We start from the raw sequence: 21,383 nt of genomic DNA, 5'->3' as shown, positions 1-21,383 counted from the left end.
CTTCCCTTGCCTTACGGTATGTCACATACCGCGTTTTTCGGGGCGAAGGGACCTCCTCATCATTGCTACTTATTTCTTCCTCTGGCTGGATGTAATCGCGATCCACCACATCATCATTGAGTGCAGAATCACTGTCTCCAGTGAAGGCTTCCAGGACGGATGCAATTTGCTCATCTGAGAGACCTTTCCGCGTCATGTCTGACCTGGGTCACTGCTGGCAGGTGAGTGACCGAGACAAGGGCGAGCGCGGGTCACGCGGGGTCTAGGACGCTGCCCGCCTGGCGGCAGGTAGGGGAGGCTTGGGTACCCGGGCGAAACGAAAATCTCCCGCGAATTTTGAAAATTGTGGAAATTATGAACCTTGCAATTGCAGGACGTTGAAGTACGTCCTCGGGACTGGCTGTGACAAAACGTGAGGACGTGGAAGTATGTCCTCGGGACGGCGCGGGTTAAAAGAGGTTAACAAAGAGGCAGAATATAAGAGAGAAGTGGAGGAAAGATTGGGTAAATATGTATTGGAGCAGATGGAGGATATGGAAGATGTGTGCAAGAAATTCACAGAAGTCTGTGCAGCATGTGAGGTGGTGTGTGGGATGAAGAGAAGGTGAAGGGGGGGGGGGTGCAAGTAACAGCATGGTGGAATGAGGAGGTGAGACAGTGACACAAAAGTAGAAAACGTATAATGCATTGATGAGAAACAGGGGCCTGGAAGAAGTTGAGAGACTGAAAACAGAGTTATATGTAGAGAGGAAGGGAGAGGTGAAAAGATTAGTAAGAGAGAGTAAGAACAGAGTGGATGGGGTATTTGGAAGGAGGTTGAGTGTAAAGTGGAGGGAATGTAAGAAAATGTTTTGGAAAGAGTAAAGAGAGTTAGACAGGGTGGCAGTGAAGTTAGTCGGGGAGTGAAAGATAAAAATGGTAGATTACTAGTGGGGAAGGGAGAAAAAGTGAGCAGATGGAGAGAACACTTTAAGGAATTGTTGAACATAGAGAATGAACGTAATGTTAATATAAATGGCTGGGGAGTGGCTGGGAGAAGGAAGGATGTGAAAGGAGAGGAAGAAATCAGTAGGATGGAAGTTGTGGAAGCAATGAGGAAAGTCAAAATGGAGAAAAACCCAAGAAATAATGGAGTGTGTGGTGAAATGCTGAAGCATGGGGGAGAGATAGTAGTAGAATGGATGGGAAAGATGTGCAGATTGGCCTGGGAGGAAGGCAAAGTCCCGGAGGATTGGAAGTCACGGAAAATTATTCCCTTGTACAAAAGAAATGGACAAAAAGAAGTGTGTGGTAATCATAAGGGCATTTGTCTTCTTAGTGCAATAGGAAAAATATATGGTAGGATCGTTATTGACAGAGTTAGGGCAATAACGGAGGAATTAGTTGGAGAAGAACGGGAGGTTTTAGGATGGGAAGAGGTTGTGTAGATCAGATATTCATCCTTTGATCTTTAGCGGAAAAGTTTCTAAAGAAGGGAAAAAAGTTGTATGCGGCCATCATGGATTTGGAGAAAGCATATGACCGGGTGGATAGACAAGGGTTGTGGAAAGTATTAAGAATATATGAAGTAGATGGGAAGTTGTTGAATACTGTGAAGAGTATGTGTGAGGGTGCTAAGGCTGCAGTGTGTGTAGTGAAGTGAGTGAATTTTTCTATTTGAAGGATGGATTGAAACAGGGATGTGTCAAGTCTCCATGGCTGTTCCATCTGTACATAGATGGGGTTATAAAAGAGACACAAGGTAGGGCAGTGGATGTTGGAGTGACCCTAATGAGAGAGGGCAGTGTTTGGAAACTCCCCGTGTTGTTGTTTGCAGATGATACTGTGTTGCTAAGTGAAGACGAAGAGGAGCTGCAAGGCCTGGTGGATGAGTTTGGGAGAGTGTGTATGAAACGGAATCTAAAGGTGAATGTAGGGAAGAGTAAAGTGATGGTCTTCGAGAGAAGTGAAGTCAGTGAATTTACAGTGAGGTTCGATGGGGAGGAAATGGAAAATGTGAGTACGTTTAAATATTTGGGTAGATGACGACCAATAACCGGACAAAGGACATGGTAATTGGAACTTGGAATGTAAGGGGAGCGAATGATGAGGTGAAAGAGAGAGAGATTGTCCAGGTGCTTGAGGGTGCGAAAGTGGATGTATGTGGAATAATGAAACAAAATGGAGAGGAGAAAGTGTGAGAGAATGGCAGTATGGATGGGGTATATGTGCAGGAGTAGGTGAGAATGAGAGGGCAAAGGAAGGAGTATGTATAGTTGTGAGTAAAAGATGGAAGAGAAGCATAAGACAGTATGGATCAGTTGGGTCAAGGATTGTGTGGGTAAAGTTGAAAGTTGGAATACAACTGTGGTCGATTGTGTGTGTTTATGCACCAACGTAAGATCGTGCTAGAAGAGTGAGAGAAGAGTTCTGGACAAATGTAGAAATGTGCATGGAAAAGTTTGGAAGGAATGGGAGAGTGTTTTTGATTGGTGATATGAATGGTAAAGTTGGGAATGTGAAGGTGGATGAAATAGTTGGTGAGTGGGGTGTGCCTGCTGAGATAGATGAGAATGGGAGTGCGTTAGTGGACATTTGTGCTGGGAGGGGGTTGGTGATAGCCAATACCCTCTTCAGGCATAAAATGATCCACAGGTATACATGGGGAGTGATGAGAAGGGTGGGTGGTGAACTGAATGAAAGGAAGGCAATGATTGATTATGTGTGTGTGGATGAAAGGATGCGAAGATGTGTAAAGGATGCAAGAGTGTATAGAGGTTGGGGGAGTGGACTTTCTGATCACTACTTGGTGGTGGCCAGAATTAGAATTCAAGTAAGATGGAGGAATAGAAGAAGGGAAAGACGAGAGGAAGGAGTAGTTGCAAGGAGAGTGGAAAGGTACAAGAGGATGAGAAAAAGGGAGAGTATAAGAGAGAAGTGGAGGAACGATTGGGCAAATATGAATTGGAGCAGATGGGAGACGTGGAAGGTGTGTGTAGCATATTTACAGAAGAAATATGTGCAGCATGTGATGTGGTGTGTGGAAGGAAGAGAAGACGGAGAGGGGTGCAAGGAACAGCGTGGTGGACTGAAGAGGTGAAACAGGCTGTGGCACAAAAGAAGAAAGCATACAATGAATGGATGAGAAATAGGGGCATGGAAGAAGTTGAGAGGCGGAAGAGAGAGTTATATGTAGAAAGAAAGAGAGAGGTGAAAAGATTAGTAAGAGAGAGTAAGAAGAGAGTGGATGAGGAATTTGGAAGGAATTTGAGTGTAAAGTGGAGGGACTGTAAGAAAATGTTCTGGAGAGAGTTGAAAAGAGTAAGACAGGTTGGAAGTGAAGTTAGCAGGGGAGTGAAAGATAAAAATGGTAGATTACTAGTGGAGAAGGGAGAAAAGTGAGCAGATGGAGAGAACACTTTAAGGAATTGTTGAACGTAGAGGATGGAAGTAATGCGAGTATAAGTGGCTGGGGAATGGCTGGGAGAAGGAGGGAGGTGAGAAGACAGGAAGAAATTAGTAGGATAGAAGTTGTGGAAGCAATGAAGAAAGTTAAATTGGGGAAAGCCCCAGGAATTGATGGAGTGTGTGGTGAAGTGCTGAAGCATGGGGGAGAGATAGTAGTAGAATGGATGTGGAAGATGTGCAGATTGGCCTGGGAGGAAGGTAGAGTCCCGGAGGATTGGAAGTCTGGTATAATTATTCCCTTGTACAAAGGGAAAGGGGAAAAAGAAGTGTGTGGTAATCATAGGGACATTTCTCTTCTTAGTATAATAGGAAAAGTGTATGGTAGGATACTGATTGACAGAGTTAGAGAAAGAACAGAGAAATTAGTTGGAGAAGAACGGGGAGGCTTTAGGAAGGGAAAAGGTTGTGTAGATCAGATATTCATTCTTAGATCTTTAGTGGAAAAGTTTCTAGAGAAGGGAAAGAAGTTGTATGCGGCTTTCATGGATTTGGAGAAAGCATAAGACAGGGTGGATAGACAAGGATTGTGGAAAGTGTTAAGAATATATGGAGTAGATGGGAAGTTGTTGAATGCTGTGAAGAGTATGTACGATGGTGTGAAGGCTACAGTGCGTGTGGATGGTGAACTTAGTGAATTTTTCTCTTTGAAAGTTGATTTGAAACAGGGATGTGTCATGTCTCCATGGTTGTTCAATCTGTACATGGATGGGGTAATAAAAGAGGTACAAGGTAGGGTAGTGGATGTTGGAGTGGCCCTGGTGAGAGAGGATAGTGTTTGGAAACACCCTGTACTGTTGTTTGCAGATGATACTGTGTTGTTGAGTGAAGACGAAGGGGAGCTGCAAGGCTTGGTGGATGAGTTTGAGAGAGTGTGTAAGAAACGGAATCTAAAGGTGAATGTAGGGAAGAGTAAAGTGGTGGTCTTTGAGAGAGGTGAAGTCAGTGAATGTACAGCGAGGTTGGATGGTGAGGAATTGGAAAATGTGAGTACGTTTAAGTACTTGGGTAGTGTGATGAGTAAGGATGGAGGTTTGGAGGGTGAAGTGCTTGAAAGGGTACAGCAGGGAAGAAAGGTTGCTGGTTCTTTGAAAGCAGTGATAAGAAACAGGAGTGTGAGCATGGAAGTAAAAAAGTTACTACATGACAGTATTGTGATACCAACTCTAACGTATGGAAGTGAAGCTTGGACCTTGTTGGAGGGACACAAGTAAAGTGTAAGAACAGTGGAAATGAGTTATTTGAAAGGAGCATGAGGAGTCACATGGAGAGACAGACTGACAAATGAGGATATGAAGGAGCATTGTGGTGTGGATGTGATAGGAACCGTTAGGAGAAACACACTGAGGTGGTTTGGCCATGTGTGGAAGATGGAGAGTGAAAGACTGACACAGAGAGTGTATGTGAGTGAGATGGAAGGGGGAGAGGGAGGAGGAGGCCAAGGATGAGATGGAGGGATGGAGTGAGAGTTATATGAGGGAGGGAGATGTGAGCTGGGAGCAAGGGAATAAAATGGAGGGGGACAGGGCGACATGGAGGCGTTTTGTTTGTGGCCACCCTTTCCGGGATTAAGGCGTCTGGTAATAGATAGATAGAGAGTTAGTAAATGGATGGTTCATTAAGAGAAAATCTCCTCTCATGAGTATCTCCAGCCATTCATTTAGGCAGAGGTCATCTTTGAAGTTTGCTCAAGTTAATGTGTGATACTAATTCTTAATAAAGTTAATGAAGGAAGAGTCTGATCTGTATAATTCTGAAGAGTTTCTAAAGAGCTATACAGAGGTAGCTGGAGGTACCTAACATTGATAAATAATAATAATAATAATAATAATAAAAGTCCCAGTAGTGAAAACAGTAACCCTTCTCGCGTCCCATGTTCACTTATTCCAGAAACCGGAATGCAAATGCAGAGGATCGTGGCAGCAGCAGTTGCTCTTTGGTTTATTATTGTTATGGCGGCGTTAAAGACTGTGGATGGTGATCAGCTGTATCCAGGTTAGCAAGAGTACACATTGCAGTACATGAGACGAGTTTTATTTTAATTAATTCCAATATCACAAATCTCGTAAAAATCTACTTCACTTTCGGCTAAATTGTCATGCATGATAATGCATATAACATGACAATCAAAAACTACTGTATTTCATTTTCGCCTACATTCTCAGGCACAGCACTGAATACTGCATGACAAGTGTGCATTAAGGTCGTGTTTTCAAACTGTCGTGAACACTTTAACTGAAAAACGTTACCCACATATTTATATTGTCATACGATGACGATACAAAAGTTTCTGCCTGGCTTTATTCCTTATCAGGTAGAGGGCCCAAGTTGGTTCGGAACTACTGAACACAATTTCAGAAGTGTTTTATGTTCAACTCTAATTCAATGACTTCGTTTTGTTTCGTTTCGCTGATAAAGGTTCCAACATGCTTGCATGCGTCGGCCATGGTCACCTAATGGCGGCTTTCCACGCTGCACAATCTCTGGCAGCCTCCCTGTTAAGTCCTTTATCCCTGAGGTCTCACTCAGTGACTTCATCTCAAGTCTTTTTTCAGTCTAACTCTCACAACCGTACCCCTAACGTTAAACACTTCTCACTTTCTCCACTCAGTTGTCTTCCTCCATTATCTCCACATGCCCAAACCATCTCAGTCTACCCTCCTTCATCACAACATCAATACATCGTAAACCTAGCCTCGCCAGGTTTCGCATTCAAACACGTACTGCACATTCACCTAATCATTGTTATTTCCGCACGTTTGAGGCTAAGAATATCCTCTTCCTTTCCTGCCCAGTTCTCACTACCATGGGCCATTACACTCATAACACATGCCACAAACAAAGGTAGCTTAGTAAGAAGGGAGAACTCTCTTAATGTTAGGAAAGGGAAGATCTTCCTGAATTTCTTCCAACCACTCCTCAATCTAGTCACAGAGCTGGTTCCAGCCCTACCTCCAGCACATATGTCTCCCAAATAATAAAACTCTTCCGTCTACATGAGAGACTCACCAGCATGATCAATCCCTTCACGCCTGACAATCTCCACATGCTCTCCCTGACAGACCACACACATGAAATTAACATTATCTTGTTCTCCGCCACTAAAACCACTACACCTTTATGCACCCACTTATCACAATCCAGTGCACAAGATGGAATTACTCCCCACGCCCTTGTGGCAAACCGCACATAGCCACCCTCCAACTTATTTGACAGTACTGCCCCCTAACCTAAATTCCATCACCTTTGTTACCTGCGTCAACGAAGATGAAGGAAATTATGTATTCTATGTTTTCTGTCTGTCTGTCTGTCTGTTTGTCTAGGCGATATCTCCAAAAGTCCTCAATGAATTTCAATGAAATTTTGTCGAAGGGTGAGCCATGGACAAATGTAGAATTTGTTAAATTTTGAGGGAAGGGTGAACCGGATCCGGATCCCATCTTCACGGATCCGGATTCATTTTAATAGCAATGGCATTGGCTGAGGTATGCACTCTCTTAATACTATCTAGTTTTATCTCCATATATTTTAAAGCCCATGTGCCCCATACCGTCTTTCCACTTGCTAAAACTTTCCTCTGTTTCTTTTTCATTCTCTGCAGTCAACACCAAATCATCGGCATACAACATCTCCCACGGGAATCCATTTCGTAAGTCATGTGAATGGACTTCAAGCACCATGATAAACAAAGCAGGCCAAAAGACTGACCCCTGAAGCACATCATCATTCACGGAAACTCATCACTAAAATCTCCATTCACTCCTACCTGGGGGCGAGCACCCGCATACAAGCTTTTACCATTCTAACCAGCTACTCATCGATCCCATGTTTTCTCATTGTTCACTTCACCATCTCCCTAAGGACTCTGTCAAAGGCCTTTTGGACATCAGCAAAAACAAAGGACAGATCCCTTTTCTTTCCTATAGGCTATATTTTTGCTGAAGCTGTCAAACAATGAATGTGACTTTAGTGGACCCTTTTCATAGCAAAAATCCAAACTGCATCCCATCAATATTCACTCTTTCTATAATCATACTTTGTAGAACTCTCTCCATTACCTTCATTATCTGGTGCAAAAGTTTTACGACTCTATAGTATCCTCTTTCTGGGGCATCACCCTTCCTCTTGTACACATTTACAATCACACTCTTCAGCCAGTCATCTGGGACAACACCACTAATATATAAACGCATATATTGAGTCTGTAATAACCTCACTCCTATACCTCCTGAGGCCTTAAGCATTTAAGTAGTCAACTCAAACACACCAGCCGCCTTCCCATCCGCATCCTTCCAATTGCCCCGCTCACAGTAACAACATCAATCAATTGATGGCCAAGGGCCAAACACTGGATATGCTGATTCCATTACCTTCCCTATTTCAGTCAAACTCCTCATTGAACAACCGGTTATATTTATTTTTCTCCACTGTTCACCATTATCTATCCTTCATCATTTTTCAAACACTGCATATCAATGATATCCCTGTTTTCCTTCTTCATCTGATTTGCCTCCTTAAATATAATACTCCTCCTTCCCACACTAATTAGGTAATCCAGTAAAAGTATCCGTGACTCAGATTTTGCATTTTTTACCTATTTTCTAGCCTTACGTTTGTCAGCCAAGTATTCTTCTTTATTTCCATCCTATTTCCATTCCCAGAAAAGCCTTCTTTTCTCCTTAACTGCAGCTTTTACACCCTCATGCCACCATCAAAATACATTATGTCTTGAGGGGGGGAGGGTGCCTTGGCCATCCACACACTGAAGTAATATCTCTAAGAATAACTCTCAATAAATGGGTATAGTTTTTTCCATCGTTACATACTGGCTGCACAGAACAATGATATTCTTGCCAATGCTGACCTACAACACATATGGTCTTTGAAGTTTTCTTATTAAGGCTTAATAACAGAACGTTAAGTCACAAATAAACATAAACTACGACTGTGAACACCATATGAGTGAAATTTGACCTCTAATTAAAGATACTGACTAACCGGTAGATATTAGTGAATATATTATTCATAGTCTGTGTGAGCCATTTCTGATATGATTAACTGTCATGGGTAGTAATTATACCATTGAGAACGAACCACAGAATGAACACAGGTGGAATTTAAATAATGACAGACGGGGAAATATAGCAGATTATTTTTTTTAAATCAAACTTCCAGACCAAACAATTTACGCCAATGTTGTATTTGTAACTATTTGTTGTGGACATGTAGTGAAACATGTGGTTCAAAAGTTGAGCAATCAAGTGGTGGTGCCAGAGGACTGAAAACTGGGAAATGTCTCATTGCTTTTCAGAAAGGGTAGGAAAGTATAAACTTTAAAGCACAAGCCGGGTAGTTTAACGTTAGTTATATGAGAAATGCTTAGTTCATTATTGAGAGATACAAGGATGTCACACCTGGAATCCCTGAGACTAATTAAGGGTACCTAACATAGGCTCAGAAGGGGAAATAATGTCTCAGTGATCTGCTTGAATATCATGTGTTCATAACGACTATTACTTAAGTTTCCAAGTTATTTCCTAAGGTATTAAAGTAATAACGGACTGAGGAATAAGCTTGGAAACTACCGGTAAATTACATAACTGGTTAACAAACTGGCTAACACAGAGGAAACTCAAAATCGGTTGATGTTTTATCATCCGCCTGGATGACCTTCAGCAATAGGGCTCAGCATGTAATTCTATTGTATATTATTTGAATAGAGGAAGTGATATAGGCTTAGGGTTAAGCAATACAGTATCCAAATTTGCATATTTTGGTAAACTGGAAATGCAGTCTTCTAAAATGATGGCATATTAATAGTAAATTAATAATAATAATAATAAAAAAAAGAGTGGTCTCCCAAATACTAATCACTTTTTAACTTGAGTGTTAAATGTTAGATGGTGGAACCTTAAAAATATTTCTGAATATGCGATGATAAAAACACAGCATAAATGTGCATTCCCACCCACAGCAGGAGGCAGTGAAACCCAGAGGCTCACAGTAAACGCACATAATACCACAGTTATCTCTAAGAAAAGTGACTTTACTAATACCATAGTTAGCTTTAAAACTGTTTGCTGTAACACTTTTCCTTTGCCATCATCGACATCATCATCTCTCTGGGGCCAAGCTGTGCTTTGCTCACCGATATAGTGATCTGGATAACCAGAAGAATTGTGCATTTAATAATGAAAGCATGGCTTTGCTACTACTGTTACTACACACCATAAAGTTTAAATTGAGATGTATGAGATACTGGATTCGACCTGTGAGGACCGTGCGAGGTCAGTGACCTCAGGTCATCAAAAATGACATTTCGCACCATCGAATTAGAAGAAATTATGTGTTTTCAATAAGAATAATGGGTCTACACATCACATAACGTCACATTATATTTTGCTGATTATTAAGACTTGTACCAGTACAGAATTTTTAAAGTCATGGGGTTTTTAGTGCTTATAATTATGTCTGAATCACGAGAAAGGGGCACGCAGTTTGGAGAACATGTAAGTTTGTGAACTGTAGCAGTCGGTTTGCATCTCTAGCAATCTCCTGAACAGAAGCACAGTGCCGTACACTCGAGGGCAACCTTCCTGCATTTGCCATGTCCACAGCAGCCCTTCTTGCAGCTACACTGGATTAGATCATGGCACGATTTCAGTGCTTCAGGTAGAGCGCTCCTAAGAGGCTGTCATCCAGTTGTTTACTTCGTCCACCTCCCAGTCTGATGGGTCCAACACGCTTGGAAGCAACACCAGTGTCTGAAACCAGATGTTGGCCCGGTAGCAAGCACGCTTGATGTGCCACTTCAGTGCTGCCTGTGTTGCTGGAATGTTATCTAAAGCTCGCAACTTCTGTGTGAAAAGCTGCTTCCTAGCATCGTTCACCCGCATGCTGTCGCTGGTTCTGTCATACATGAGTACCACAAAACCCTCCACCAGTGCCATAGTCTTCTCACAGATATCAGCTTGTTTGTGAAGAAATTCCTCAAAGGCTTCTGTTACCTCTGGGAATGCTTTCCAAGTTTCCCAGGCAGTCTTCTTTCCTCTGCCAGCAAACGCAGACATAGTGCCACATCCTGTGAAAATGTGAAAGACAGGTAGAGCAGAACACTGTCTTGGGTTCACTGTGACAACCAGTTCATGAATAAGTAAGTACGTGAACCTGGACCCAGTACCAAGTGCTACCCACACTCCCAGGGTTCATCGGGATTTATCTTGCTGTATGAAGACACAGCCATTACCACCACATCAGTATCAACAGTGCGTATGGTTACCTTCTTGCTCCCCTTCTGTAAAGCATCTGCCACATGAAGAAGAATACGAGTATCAGCCTCCTCCTATGAACATGGTGCAAAGTAAGTCAAGTCAGACTCCTCAGGAGAGCAGAGGACTTCTCTTCCATGTGTTGCATAAACTTCCTTGCCATCTGCTAAGGTAAGGTGAATAGCTACTTGTGACAAGAAACTGAACAACTCAATTTTGTTGTCATCCACATGAAGGAAGTCCTTCCAATTCTTTTGCACCAAAGTAGAAGAAGCCACTCCTTTCCTGATGTCCTTCCCTTGCTTCTCTCTGGCTGTGCCTTTCTGACTGTCAACTAGGTAGACACCCCAGACTATGTCGACACGGTTGGTTTTCTCCAGTTGAGCAAAGTTATAAGGTACACTGTGTCTGGATACTCTTGAAAGGTTGTTCATGTTCCAGGGTTCAACATATGAACCACAGCTGCCCCATCAAGGACTGGTGGAACAACCACGGGGACCCCAGTGTCTTCGTGCATGTCTTTTTCCAGGAAGTGTAGTAGATCTGCTTTGACTCCATGCCAGAGTTTGCCTCCTGTTGATAAAGCTGGTGCTGCTGCTTGATTCTAGTGGCAGAAGAATTGGTCAAGATCCCCATCTCGTGTTTGGTAAGATATGCGCAGCCTAGAAAACATATAAGTGTCACTCTTCAGAGCAGCGAGGTGTGTCTTCTGTTTTGACTGTGTCTTAACTGGTTGACGGCTGAACAGTGACAGTTTGCTCTTGGGAACTGGTTCTGAGACTGCCATTGTTCGTAGTTCTACCCTTTCTTCCATGAACTTAGCGTACTGTTCCTCACCAAGGGATTCTATCTTCCTCACAGTCTCTGCTACTGCTGTGTCCATGACATCCATTGTGCTGAGGACTGGAAGATCTTGACTGTCTTCAAGGAATGGATTTCCCATCTCCTGCATTACTGCCACAAGTGACCCGACATCCTTCAGGAAGGCTGTTTGCATTTCAAGTTTCTGGTCATGATGATAGTCTCCAGTGTCCTGTGCCTGGCCATGTAGGCTTGCCTGCTCCTCAAACTCAGTAGTGATCCTGGCAATTTCAGGTCCTGCCACCATCCAGCACTGAAGTGCCCCGGGATCAGTTGTCAGTCCGATAGCCTCGCCTGAGCCTTTGACCGTCTTTTTATTCTGCCCATGGCACTGATCAATTGCCATGGCTGAGAAATTGTTACTGGTTTTTTGCACCACAAAGTTGGCAGACTTGAATTCTGCCAGGACATCTGGGTGTTTGTCAGCAAGGGTCATCATGACTCTGATGTGTATGGAAAGCCATCTGGAGTAGTGTGTGTTATCTAGGGAAAACATCCAGGGCATGATCTGTCATGGATTCTACATAGAGCTCAAAGTTTCTTTCACGAAGTAGCCTGATGTACCTCAGCAAGAGGAGCTCAAGTGACAGGGTTTTGAACCAGTAGTCAAACTGATCACTCTCCTTGGCTTGCTGTGGGCACCATTCCTGAACTGGTGAATCATCAGATTGTGTGGCAACATCTTGACTGTATGCACGGAAGAGAAGAATATAGAGGCTTGCAGCTGTGACTTGGTGACCGTGACGGCTCTTGGTTATATGGGTGGCTCACAAGAAGGAATCTGCCGTTCCAGAGCTTGCGATGTCAGCCTGCACCAGGGCATTCATCCAACTGCTGTCCTCAAGCCAGTCTCCAAGCAACTGAAATCCATTACATTACAACATTAATCAGACATTTTGAACTGGTGCCTTTTTCAAATGATTCATTTATTTTATTTATTTTAGTCATTGGTTTTAATGTACAGTATACATAATGTACATGTGGGTCTGCAACACACAAAAAATTTTTTTTGTAAAGTTCAGGCCAAACAACACACATATCGATTAATAAAGATAACAGAATATTATATTTACAAATACATGCAAGGTCTTTTTTTATAATTAAAATATTTGCTTAACCCCTTAACCGCGGGGTGTCACTTTCGTGACGCTCGGGCGCAATGGATCATACTGCAGGGTGTCACTTTTGTGATTCTGTGTTATTTTGAATTATCCCGGGCTTACAAGTGGTGGCTTGTATCATCTATCAGTACTGCCAATGTCCAACACTAGTCAGCACTCCAAATCTCATCTGTACTCTCATCCATTGTTGACAATGTAGCCATTTTTCTCCGTTCCTGAATCCTCTCCCTACTTCCCCTCCATTACCCTTTCCTCTCGCCTCCCCAGCCGCGCTGCGCTAAAGCAAATTTCCCCCAGAATTATCCACTGATTTCATCCATTGAAATAAGTCCTATGCCCTATTCTTATACAAAATAATATATACCAAAAAGAAATAAGGTAAGTGATAGTGCTAAACACCTTGATTTGGCTAATTATCATCTGACAACACCTCACGTGCAGTCGTTCGAAATTTTCCCACGGAAATTTCCCCTTTGAAATATGCCGTATAATCTATTCTCGTAAAAAAAAAATTATATAAGAAAGGAAGGGAGAAGCCAAAGTGACATTTACATTCACCTGGAACTACCTACTTTTTTCTGTATTTTCGAGATTTCCTACAAATCAATATTTAGCATGTACTGCTACTGTCCACCAATAGTCCGCACTCCTAATCTCTTCTGTGCTCCCATCCATTGTTGACAATTTAGCCATTTTCCCCCATTCTTGATTCCCCTCCCTACCTCCCCTTCAATACCCTTTCACCCCTCTCTACCTCACCTCCTTTACCCTTTCCTATTGCCTGCCCTGCCGTGCTGCGCTAAGCAAATCTCCCCCGGATTTTTCCACAGATTTCATCCATTGAAATAAGCCCTATGCCCTATACTTATACAAAATAATATATACCAAAAAAAATAAGGTAAGTGATAGTGGTATACACCAGGAATTGGCTAACTATCAACTGACAACACCTCACATGCATTCACTCGCTATATTCCCACGGTAATTTCCCCTTTGAATTATGCCTTGTAATCTATTTCTGTAATAAAAATATATATCAGAAAGGAAAGGAGAAGCCTAAGTGACATTTACATTCACCTGGAACTACCTATTTCTTTATGTATTGCCGAGATTTCCTACCAATAATTTCTTAGCATGTAAATTAGCAGCTGTCAGCCCCATTGTCGCTGTCAACCCTTGGCTTCTCAGATAAGCCGCGCCATTTAGTTCCTTGTCCTCCTCTGTGGTCAAAGCATGTCTCACTCGCGCCCCGCCATTTCTGCCGCTTCTGCGCCCATTGCAAAGGGCCCCGTGACCTCTACACCCAGAAAGACTCGTGGGGGAAGCAGGAAAGGCCTAAGTGACTCTGCAGTGGAATGTGAACTAGCCGAATTATCAATGATAATGATGGATAGTGACTATGACCCTTCAAGGGATTCGTGTGATGAGCTGGGTGAGGAAATCATGCCAGAAACTACTAGTACGAGTGCTTCAGGGTCCCAAGTCATCCCTAGCTGCAAGGGAAAGGAGCCGTTAATGCAGCAAGGGAAGGAATTTGGGAAGGGAATGAAAAGGCGGCGGGTTAGCCCCGGAACAATGGCCCCGCTTGACCCAACCCGCCATGAGTCCCGAGGTGAATCACCTCCCTGTTCCTCAAGCCCCACTTCACTCATTTCTTCCTCTTCTTCTGCTGAATTTTCTCCGGAGTCACCACCAGCATCAACAGTGAAGGCAGGCCGTAGAGAAAGAGGTAAATCCCTGACCCGTAAAAGTAGAGTTGCCAGTAGAGTAAGGGCTGCTAGTGCTGTACGGCAACCCAGGGTCAGTGCGAGTGACCTTGAACCAGATAAATCTGCCTCACAGCCACCCCCCACCCTCACCCACCCTACACCGCCATGACAGGGAATCCTGGACGCCTTCGCGTGGACAGAAGGGTCCGATTTTGACCCAGAACATCTTGTTTTCAATGAGAGTTCCTCAGGGATACAAACTGCCTTCAGTGTTGACGAGGATGCTGAGTGTGTTGACTTTCTTTTGGCCTTCCTCGATGACGAAGTCATGCAGCACATATGTGATGAGATCAACAGGTATGAATCACAACATACTGCAAGTGTTACAGGTGCAGCCAAGATGCTACAGTGGTCCATCATGGGAGTGCAGGAGCTGTATGTGTTCTTCACTCTCATGCTTTATATGCCACATTCAAAGAAGCATGAGTTGGAAGAATACTGGTCCATGGATCCCTTACACCCTTACCCACCTTCAATAAGTACATGGCCAGAGATCGCTTCCGGAACATCATGGGAAACCTGCACTTTGCCAACAACGATGTACCTTCCCAAACCGACCCACTCTGGAAGATCCGGGAGATTCTGAGCAGAATGAAGGATAAGTTTATGACATTCATCCACCCCTTTCAGAAGGTTGTCATTGACGAATCCTTGGTTTTGTTCAGAGGACGTCTTAGGTTTGTGCAGTACATTCCAAGCAAATGCCATCGCTTTGGAATCAAGTTCTTTGTACTGTGAGACTGGAAGACGGGGTACATCCTTGACTTCGTCATTTATTCAGCCAGCACTGTTGATCTTGATAAAACACACCCCCTTGGCTTCTCAGGCTGTGTAGTGAAAGTGCTCCTTGAAAGGTATTTTGATGGGAATCATGTGCTGTATACAGAGAACTATTATACAGCACCGAAACTTGCCAAATACCTTTCAGAGCACGGCATCGGCTCCTATGGCACTGTCAAGAGTAATTGTGCCCACTTCCCTAAATTCCCAGAGGCAGGAACTTCACAGCGAGGAGATGTGCACCTACGCAAGTCTGAGAAGATGCTGGCAATACAGTGGCATGACAAGAGGGTCGTGCACATGCTCACCACCGTACACAAAGGGGAAATGAAAGACAGTGGGAAGGTCGACCATAGGACAGGCGAACTTGTGAGGAAACCTGATGCTGTCTTAGACTACAATATCAACATGCGGCTGGTGGACAAGTCCGACATGATGATTGGAGAGATCGACTGCCTCAGGAAGAATACTAGGTGGTACAGGAAAGTTTTTCTGCATCTCATAGACATGACGATGCTGAATGCCTTCATCCTGTACAAGATGAAGGTCAAGCCACCCAAGTCCTTCTCCCTGAGGTTGTTTGCCAGGACTTGTGTTCAGCAGCTGTTTGAAAGATATGGTAAGGTGACAGCTGCAGCTCCAAGTAGCCATGCAGTAAGACTTCCCAACAGACTTGAGCAGAGGGCGTACATGGATCGGCACAGACTGGTGCAAATGCCTGCCACAACCAAGAGGAAGGCTGCGATCTGCAGGTGCCAGGTGTGTGCACATACCACCTGATGCACACCTGAGCACAAACGCATCTCTGCATTACCTGCTTCTTTGATTACCACAGCCAGAAGCAGTTCTAAAAGTGCAAGTGGGAAATGAAAATAATGTGTAAATAATGTGTTAATAGCAAGTGAAAGCAATGGATGAACATATGATTGAACAGTGTAATATAGTTTTATGTTACTGCAAGTGACAGTGAATAACATAGTGTAATTAAAATAGAAGTGTAAATATTGAAAATACATTAGAAAATATAAATAGAAATGTAAATAATTAGTAATATAAGAATATGAGTACAAATACTTGAGGTTATAACAGTGAAAGTGAATCCGTGGCTCTCTACGTATTTTACTGAATGAAAAATTGAATGACTTCAGTGACAATAAACTAATACTACTGAAGGAAACTTATGGATAAAGACTGCAGATATATAAAAGTGTTATATAATAATAGGAATATAAAGGGTGAGTGTTTGTTTGAATAATAAATGACAGAATACCAGCAGCAAACTAGCGCAAGTGGGAAGGTCATACACGCTAGTAATTTTCATTTCTTTCACAGTGGGTTTTTTTTTGGAGTATGGATCCCAAACTACTTGATAATCATAGAATAGTGTTTCTAGTGATAATATCTGGCTGTGGTAATCATATTACGGGTTGTTGGGAAGTGTAAAGTGGAGACTTCGTTACCCAACTTCAGAGGTCTCGGTAATCGACGAAGGCTCACCAAACATTCCAGGAGAAAGCAGAAGGTATGTGCCATAGGCATATTTAATTTTAATATTCTAGGACTAACAACTGATTTTTGGCAAATATTTTTTGAGAGTCTGTCGGAGCCCGAATATGCCTGCGGGACACGCAAAACGGAGCAAATCAAGCCTGCGGTGTAAGGGTTAAACGTATAATCGAATATATGTTTGATCGTATAAACACAAGCTCATTTGACATTTGTACGCAATATGTAGATAAATCCTTACTACTCACAAAAAATCTATCTATCTGTAACCCGACGCCCTAATCCCGCAAAGGGTGACCGCACCCAAAATGCCTCCAAGTCGCTCTGTCACCCACCATTTGACTACCCTCCCCCCAACTCACTCTACCCTCCCTCATATACCTCTCTACTCCATCCCTCCACCTCATCCTCGGTCTTCCCCTCCCTCTCCCTCCCTCCACTTTACATACATACACCCTCTTAGTCAGTCTTTCATTCTCCATTCTCTCCACATGTCCAAACCACTTCAGTGTATTTCTCCTAATCTTCTCAACCACATCCACATCCACCCCACAATGTTCTTTCATTTCTTCATTCGTCAACCAGTCCCTCCATGTCACTCCACATGCTCCTCTCAAGTAGCTCATTTCCACTGCTCTCACTCTAGACTTGTTCCCCTCTTGCAAGGTCCATGCCTCACTTCCATATGTCAGGGTAGGGATCACAATACTATCATGCAGTGACTTCTTAACTTCCATACTTACCTCTCTATTTCTCATCACTGCTTTCAGTGAACCAACAACCTTCCTTCCCTGCTGTACCCTTCCACGCACTTCATCCACCAACGTTCCATCCTTACTCATCACACTACCCAAGTACTTGAATGCACTCACATTCTCCACATCCTCGCCATCCAACCTCACCGTGCATTCTGTGACTTCATTCCTCTCAAACACCATAACTTTACTCTTGTTTACATTAACTCTCATATTCCTCTTCCTACACACTGTCCCAAATTCTTTCACAAAAAAGCCCATACAGATTTGAAAATAAAACCAGTTAAACATACAATACATCTTACCTTCTCTATACCACTCTCGATTTGAAGTCCACCGAATATGAATACAAAATGATCGTCTCCATGAGTGGCTGACCAAGTTCATTGGATTTCCTTCCCGAGAGCAATGGTGGTTGGTCAGCAGTAATGGCAGGCACCTGACCAGGGTTCAGGTGCTGAACTGGAGCCTTGATGACATCCATGGAATGACGTATCATTGTTACTGATTGCACACTGTTATGAAACAGGGGCAACAATGCATTGATTGCCGCAGGTGGAATCGCGGTTGTCTGCTGAATATCAGCCTGATAGACAGACCAAGAAACCCAGGTCACTTGTGTGCACTCCTCCAGGCTTACCTTTACTGTGTGCAGCCACTGTCAGCCTGACAGACAGACCAAGAAACCCAGTTCACTTGTGTGGACTCCTCTAGGCTTGCCTTCAGCCATCCATAATCTTCTGCAGCAGTGGCAGCAATCACAAGGTTGGTAGGTCTCACTGGACCTTGTAAGGCCGGTGCAGTGAAATTCTTTGTATTCAGAGAAGCTGGTGAGACACCCGTGTAGGATGAAAGCAGAGGTTCTACTGACTTGGTGGAAGAGCTGTTCTGACCGATTACTGGTACACTGCGGTCAATGCCACCATCATCGTGTGATGGGTACTGGAAAAGAGAAACGCCAGTGCCGTGGAAAGAATCCTTGGCTGTTGCAGAGCTTGGGTTATGATCAATATTGTCCACTGCTCCTGTTGTTAAGAGTCCCTGGTGCAACTTTTATGGACACAAAAAATCTTCACTCCTGAAAAGCTGACAGACACCATTCGCAATGTCTGATGAGAGGTGTAACATCCTGTCATAGGAAACACACATTCCCAGACTGTAGAGGGTGTCCACCAACCCTCTACTTCAGGTGACAGTGTGGATCTTCAAAGCCAAGTAGAGTGGCAGTGGGGTCTCTCAGCTGCAGTTGTGATACACTGAGCTTGATGACTCCATATTCCATGAATGTTCACACTGTTGAAAACCAAGAGCTGTGAGACTGTAAGGGCAGCTTGTGTGGTAGTCTAGTGTCTGATATTTCCCCATCAAGGATCATGTTCACAAGAGCCAACAGAGATGGTGGAACAGCATCTTGCTGGCAGTTTGCCTGGAAAGTCCTATCAAATGAGAATGTTGTGTCAAACATCTGGCGCACCACCTGTGCTGCCCATACTAAATGCATGGCATCACCATCGTGATCACAGGCCTTCCTGAGTCCTGGACCAATGTCTTTCTCGAAAGTTAGAAGTGTGTTCCTTCCTTTTAGAGTGTGCTTGGAGATCAGGAACTTCAGAAAGCAGTCTGTTCTTGAATCTGGTTGTGTGCAGGCGGTTTTCCACCACAACACCTTGGTGCTGCAGTCTGACCTTGTCCAGCTGAGCCAGGTCTGCCAGCCTGAAGACTGGAGCACTGTCTTCATCACTGGACACCTCAATGAATGCCACCAGTTCATCTAAGGCTATGCCATGTAAGCGGCGTTCCTCATCTCCAGCATCGCCCAGGGAAGTAGTTTGTCTGGCTTTGTTATATTGTGTGGTCAAGCACTTCTTGTGCTATTTGGCGTCATTGGCAGTCATGACCCCTGCTGCAAGCTTGGCCACCAGAGCAGTGTCTTCCAGTTTATAAGCACACTCCCATACCTTCTTGTCTATCTGGTAGGTTGCTGCTTCATGCAGGCCTACAGAGCCGGCAGGCTTGTCACAGAAGAAACATGTTGTTTCCATGGACTCCGGACGTTTGTAGGCTGACCGTGTGTGGACAGATGTGCTACTTTACCATACTGTAGCAGCTTCTGCTTGGCTTTGCTGATCAAACATATTTTTGTTGAATCTCAGTAGGCATTTCTTGTGCCACTGACCACTGTTTGCCTGAAGGTTGCTTCGACACCATCACCATCATTTAGTCTCTCGAAGCTGAAGTGTAGTGGCATGTGCTGAAGGCTTTGAAACATACGTAGGTTCTCTGACAGGGATGCATAGCCGCTACCAAGGGGTAATTTGGTTGACCTCAGTGGACACTGCAATGGTGTGTATGTTTCGTCCTGGCAAAGGACACATATCTCCCAGTTAGTTCTTGGGGTTGGCTATAGCTGTTTGGATGTGGGTGGCTGGGTAGGGTCTATCTGAATATGACGTTTTGCCATGGTTACAACAAAAGCAGTTTGACAGGAGAGGAGTTGCCATAAACAACAGTAGCAGGTCTAGGATGCAGAGGGCTTGAGTCATGCATGGAAAAGGGATCCTGCAGTACACAAAACACAACATTGTTAGTACCCAGTCACAACATTTTACATCTTAAACATGCTCTGCATACTTCATTTAGGGTGCTCCATTCTGAAAATAAAAAAATGCATCATCAAAAAAGGACCTGAAAACTATATTTGGACAAACGTAATAATTGCCAACACATCGTGTGATGTGCAAACCCTTTATTATCATTGAAAAAACAATATTTGCACACTGATGATATCATTTCCTGTGAGGAGACGGCACAAATGTCATTTTTTGATGACCTGAGGTCATTGACCTGTTACGGTCCTAATAGGTCGAATTCAGCTTACCTCCACATCTCAAATTAAATCTTATGGTATATACTGCCACTGGTAGCAAAGCCATGCTTTCATCATTAAATGCACAATTCTTCCAATATGAGCACTTATACGCTACACTGATAGTGAGTTGTAGACTGGGAAATCACACACACACACACACACACAATTCATGTCAAATACTGTGAGATTCATTTTTCGGAAAACATAAAATGCTCATATATCGGTAAAGAAACCGTTTTTCATTTACATAGAAGGTTAATCAGACAAATTTTAGAATTCACAATTAATAACTGAATTGGTCGATTCACAATTTGTTCAAGGACAGATTATTCAATTAATTCCTTCATTAAAAACATAAAACAATGAAGAATGGCTAAGGGAACTATAATTATCTTTCTTTTAGAAAGTGAGCTAAGAAATAAACTGATTTTCATATTTGTAAAAGGATTTAACAATTTTGAAATATATATATTGTCCCCAATATCACCTGAGCATCCCATTATAGGTAATGGCCTAAAGTTAAATAATAATACGCACATCTATACTACTGACATCAGTCAATTTAAAGGGAGGTTAATCTGTTAAAAGGCAGAGTAATTAACCATTTTTATGCTGATATAATTGTATATATATTTTTTTTCATCACAGTCTTAATGTACGTTGTCCTTCAAGAAAACTGACCAGAAAAATATAATGAAGAAATTATATATGAACCACATTATTTCTGTTTTAATTTACTAAAGAAAAAGATGCACCAGAAAATAAATACACATTTAAGTCATGCTCATTGTATGAAGTTCTCTGAATGTTAAGACAGCAGGAAAATACTTTTATTTTTTGTTTTACCTTTGCCATGCAAGTTTTCTCGGGTATTTTCTCCCTGTATCTCTAATGGCTAGGCTATTTATGGTTAAAGAAGCGTCTTCATGCTGTTATATTTACTGTATGTCATTTAGTACTCTATATATTATTCTTTAACCACCATATTTAACTATAAAGTGTGTGTGGCC

The 21,383-nt window shown here is 43.0% G+C and overlaps 1 protein-coding gene across 1 annotated transcript in view; it reads left to right on the top strand.

Moving 5' to 3' along the window:
* Window positions 1–5,342: 5,342 nt before the first annotated feature.
* LOC145397011 (uncharacterized) overlaps window positions 5,343–21,383 on the top strand; it is an 80,352-nt gene continuing 64,311 nt past the window's right edge. Inside the window, exon 1 of the mRNA XM_080270232.1 lies at window positions 5,343–5,439. Within this exon, the coding sequence (XP_080126358.1) occupies window positions 5,343–5,439 (97 nt within the window). The remainder of the gene's footprint in view (window positions 5,440–21,383) is intronic.

Source organism: Coenobita brevimanus, chromosome 40, assembly GCF_032717465.1.
Source record: "Coenobita brevimanus isolate Jiangsu-jjx chromosome 40, ASM3271746v2, whole genome shotgun sequence".
Classification (NCBI taxonomy): Eukaryota; Metazoa; Arthropoda; class Malacostraca; order Decapoda; family Coenobitidae; genus Coenobita; species Coenobita brevimanus.
Note: the sequence above shows the minus strand (reverse complement) of the source record. Positions and strands in the feature narration are given on the sequence as shown.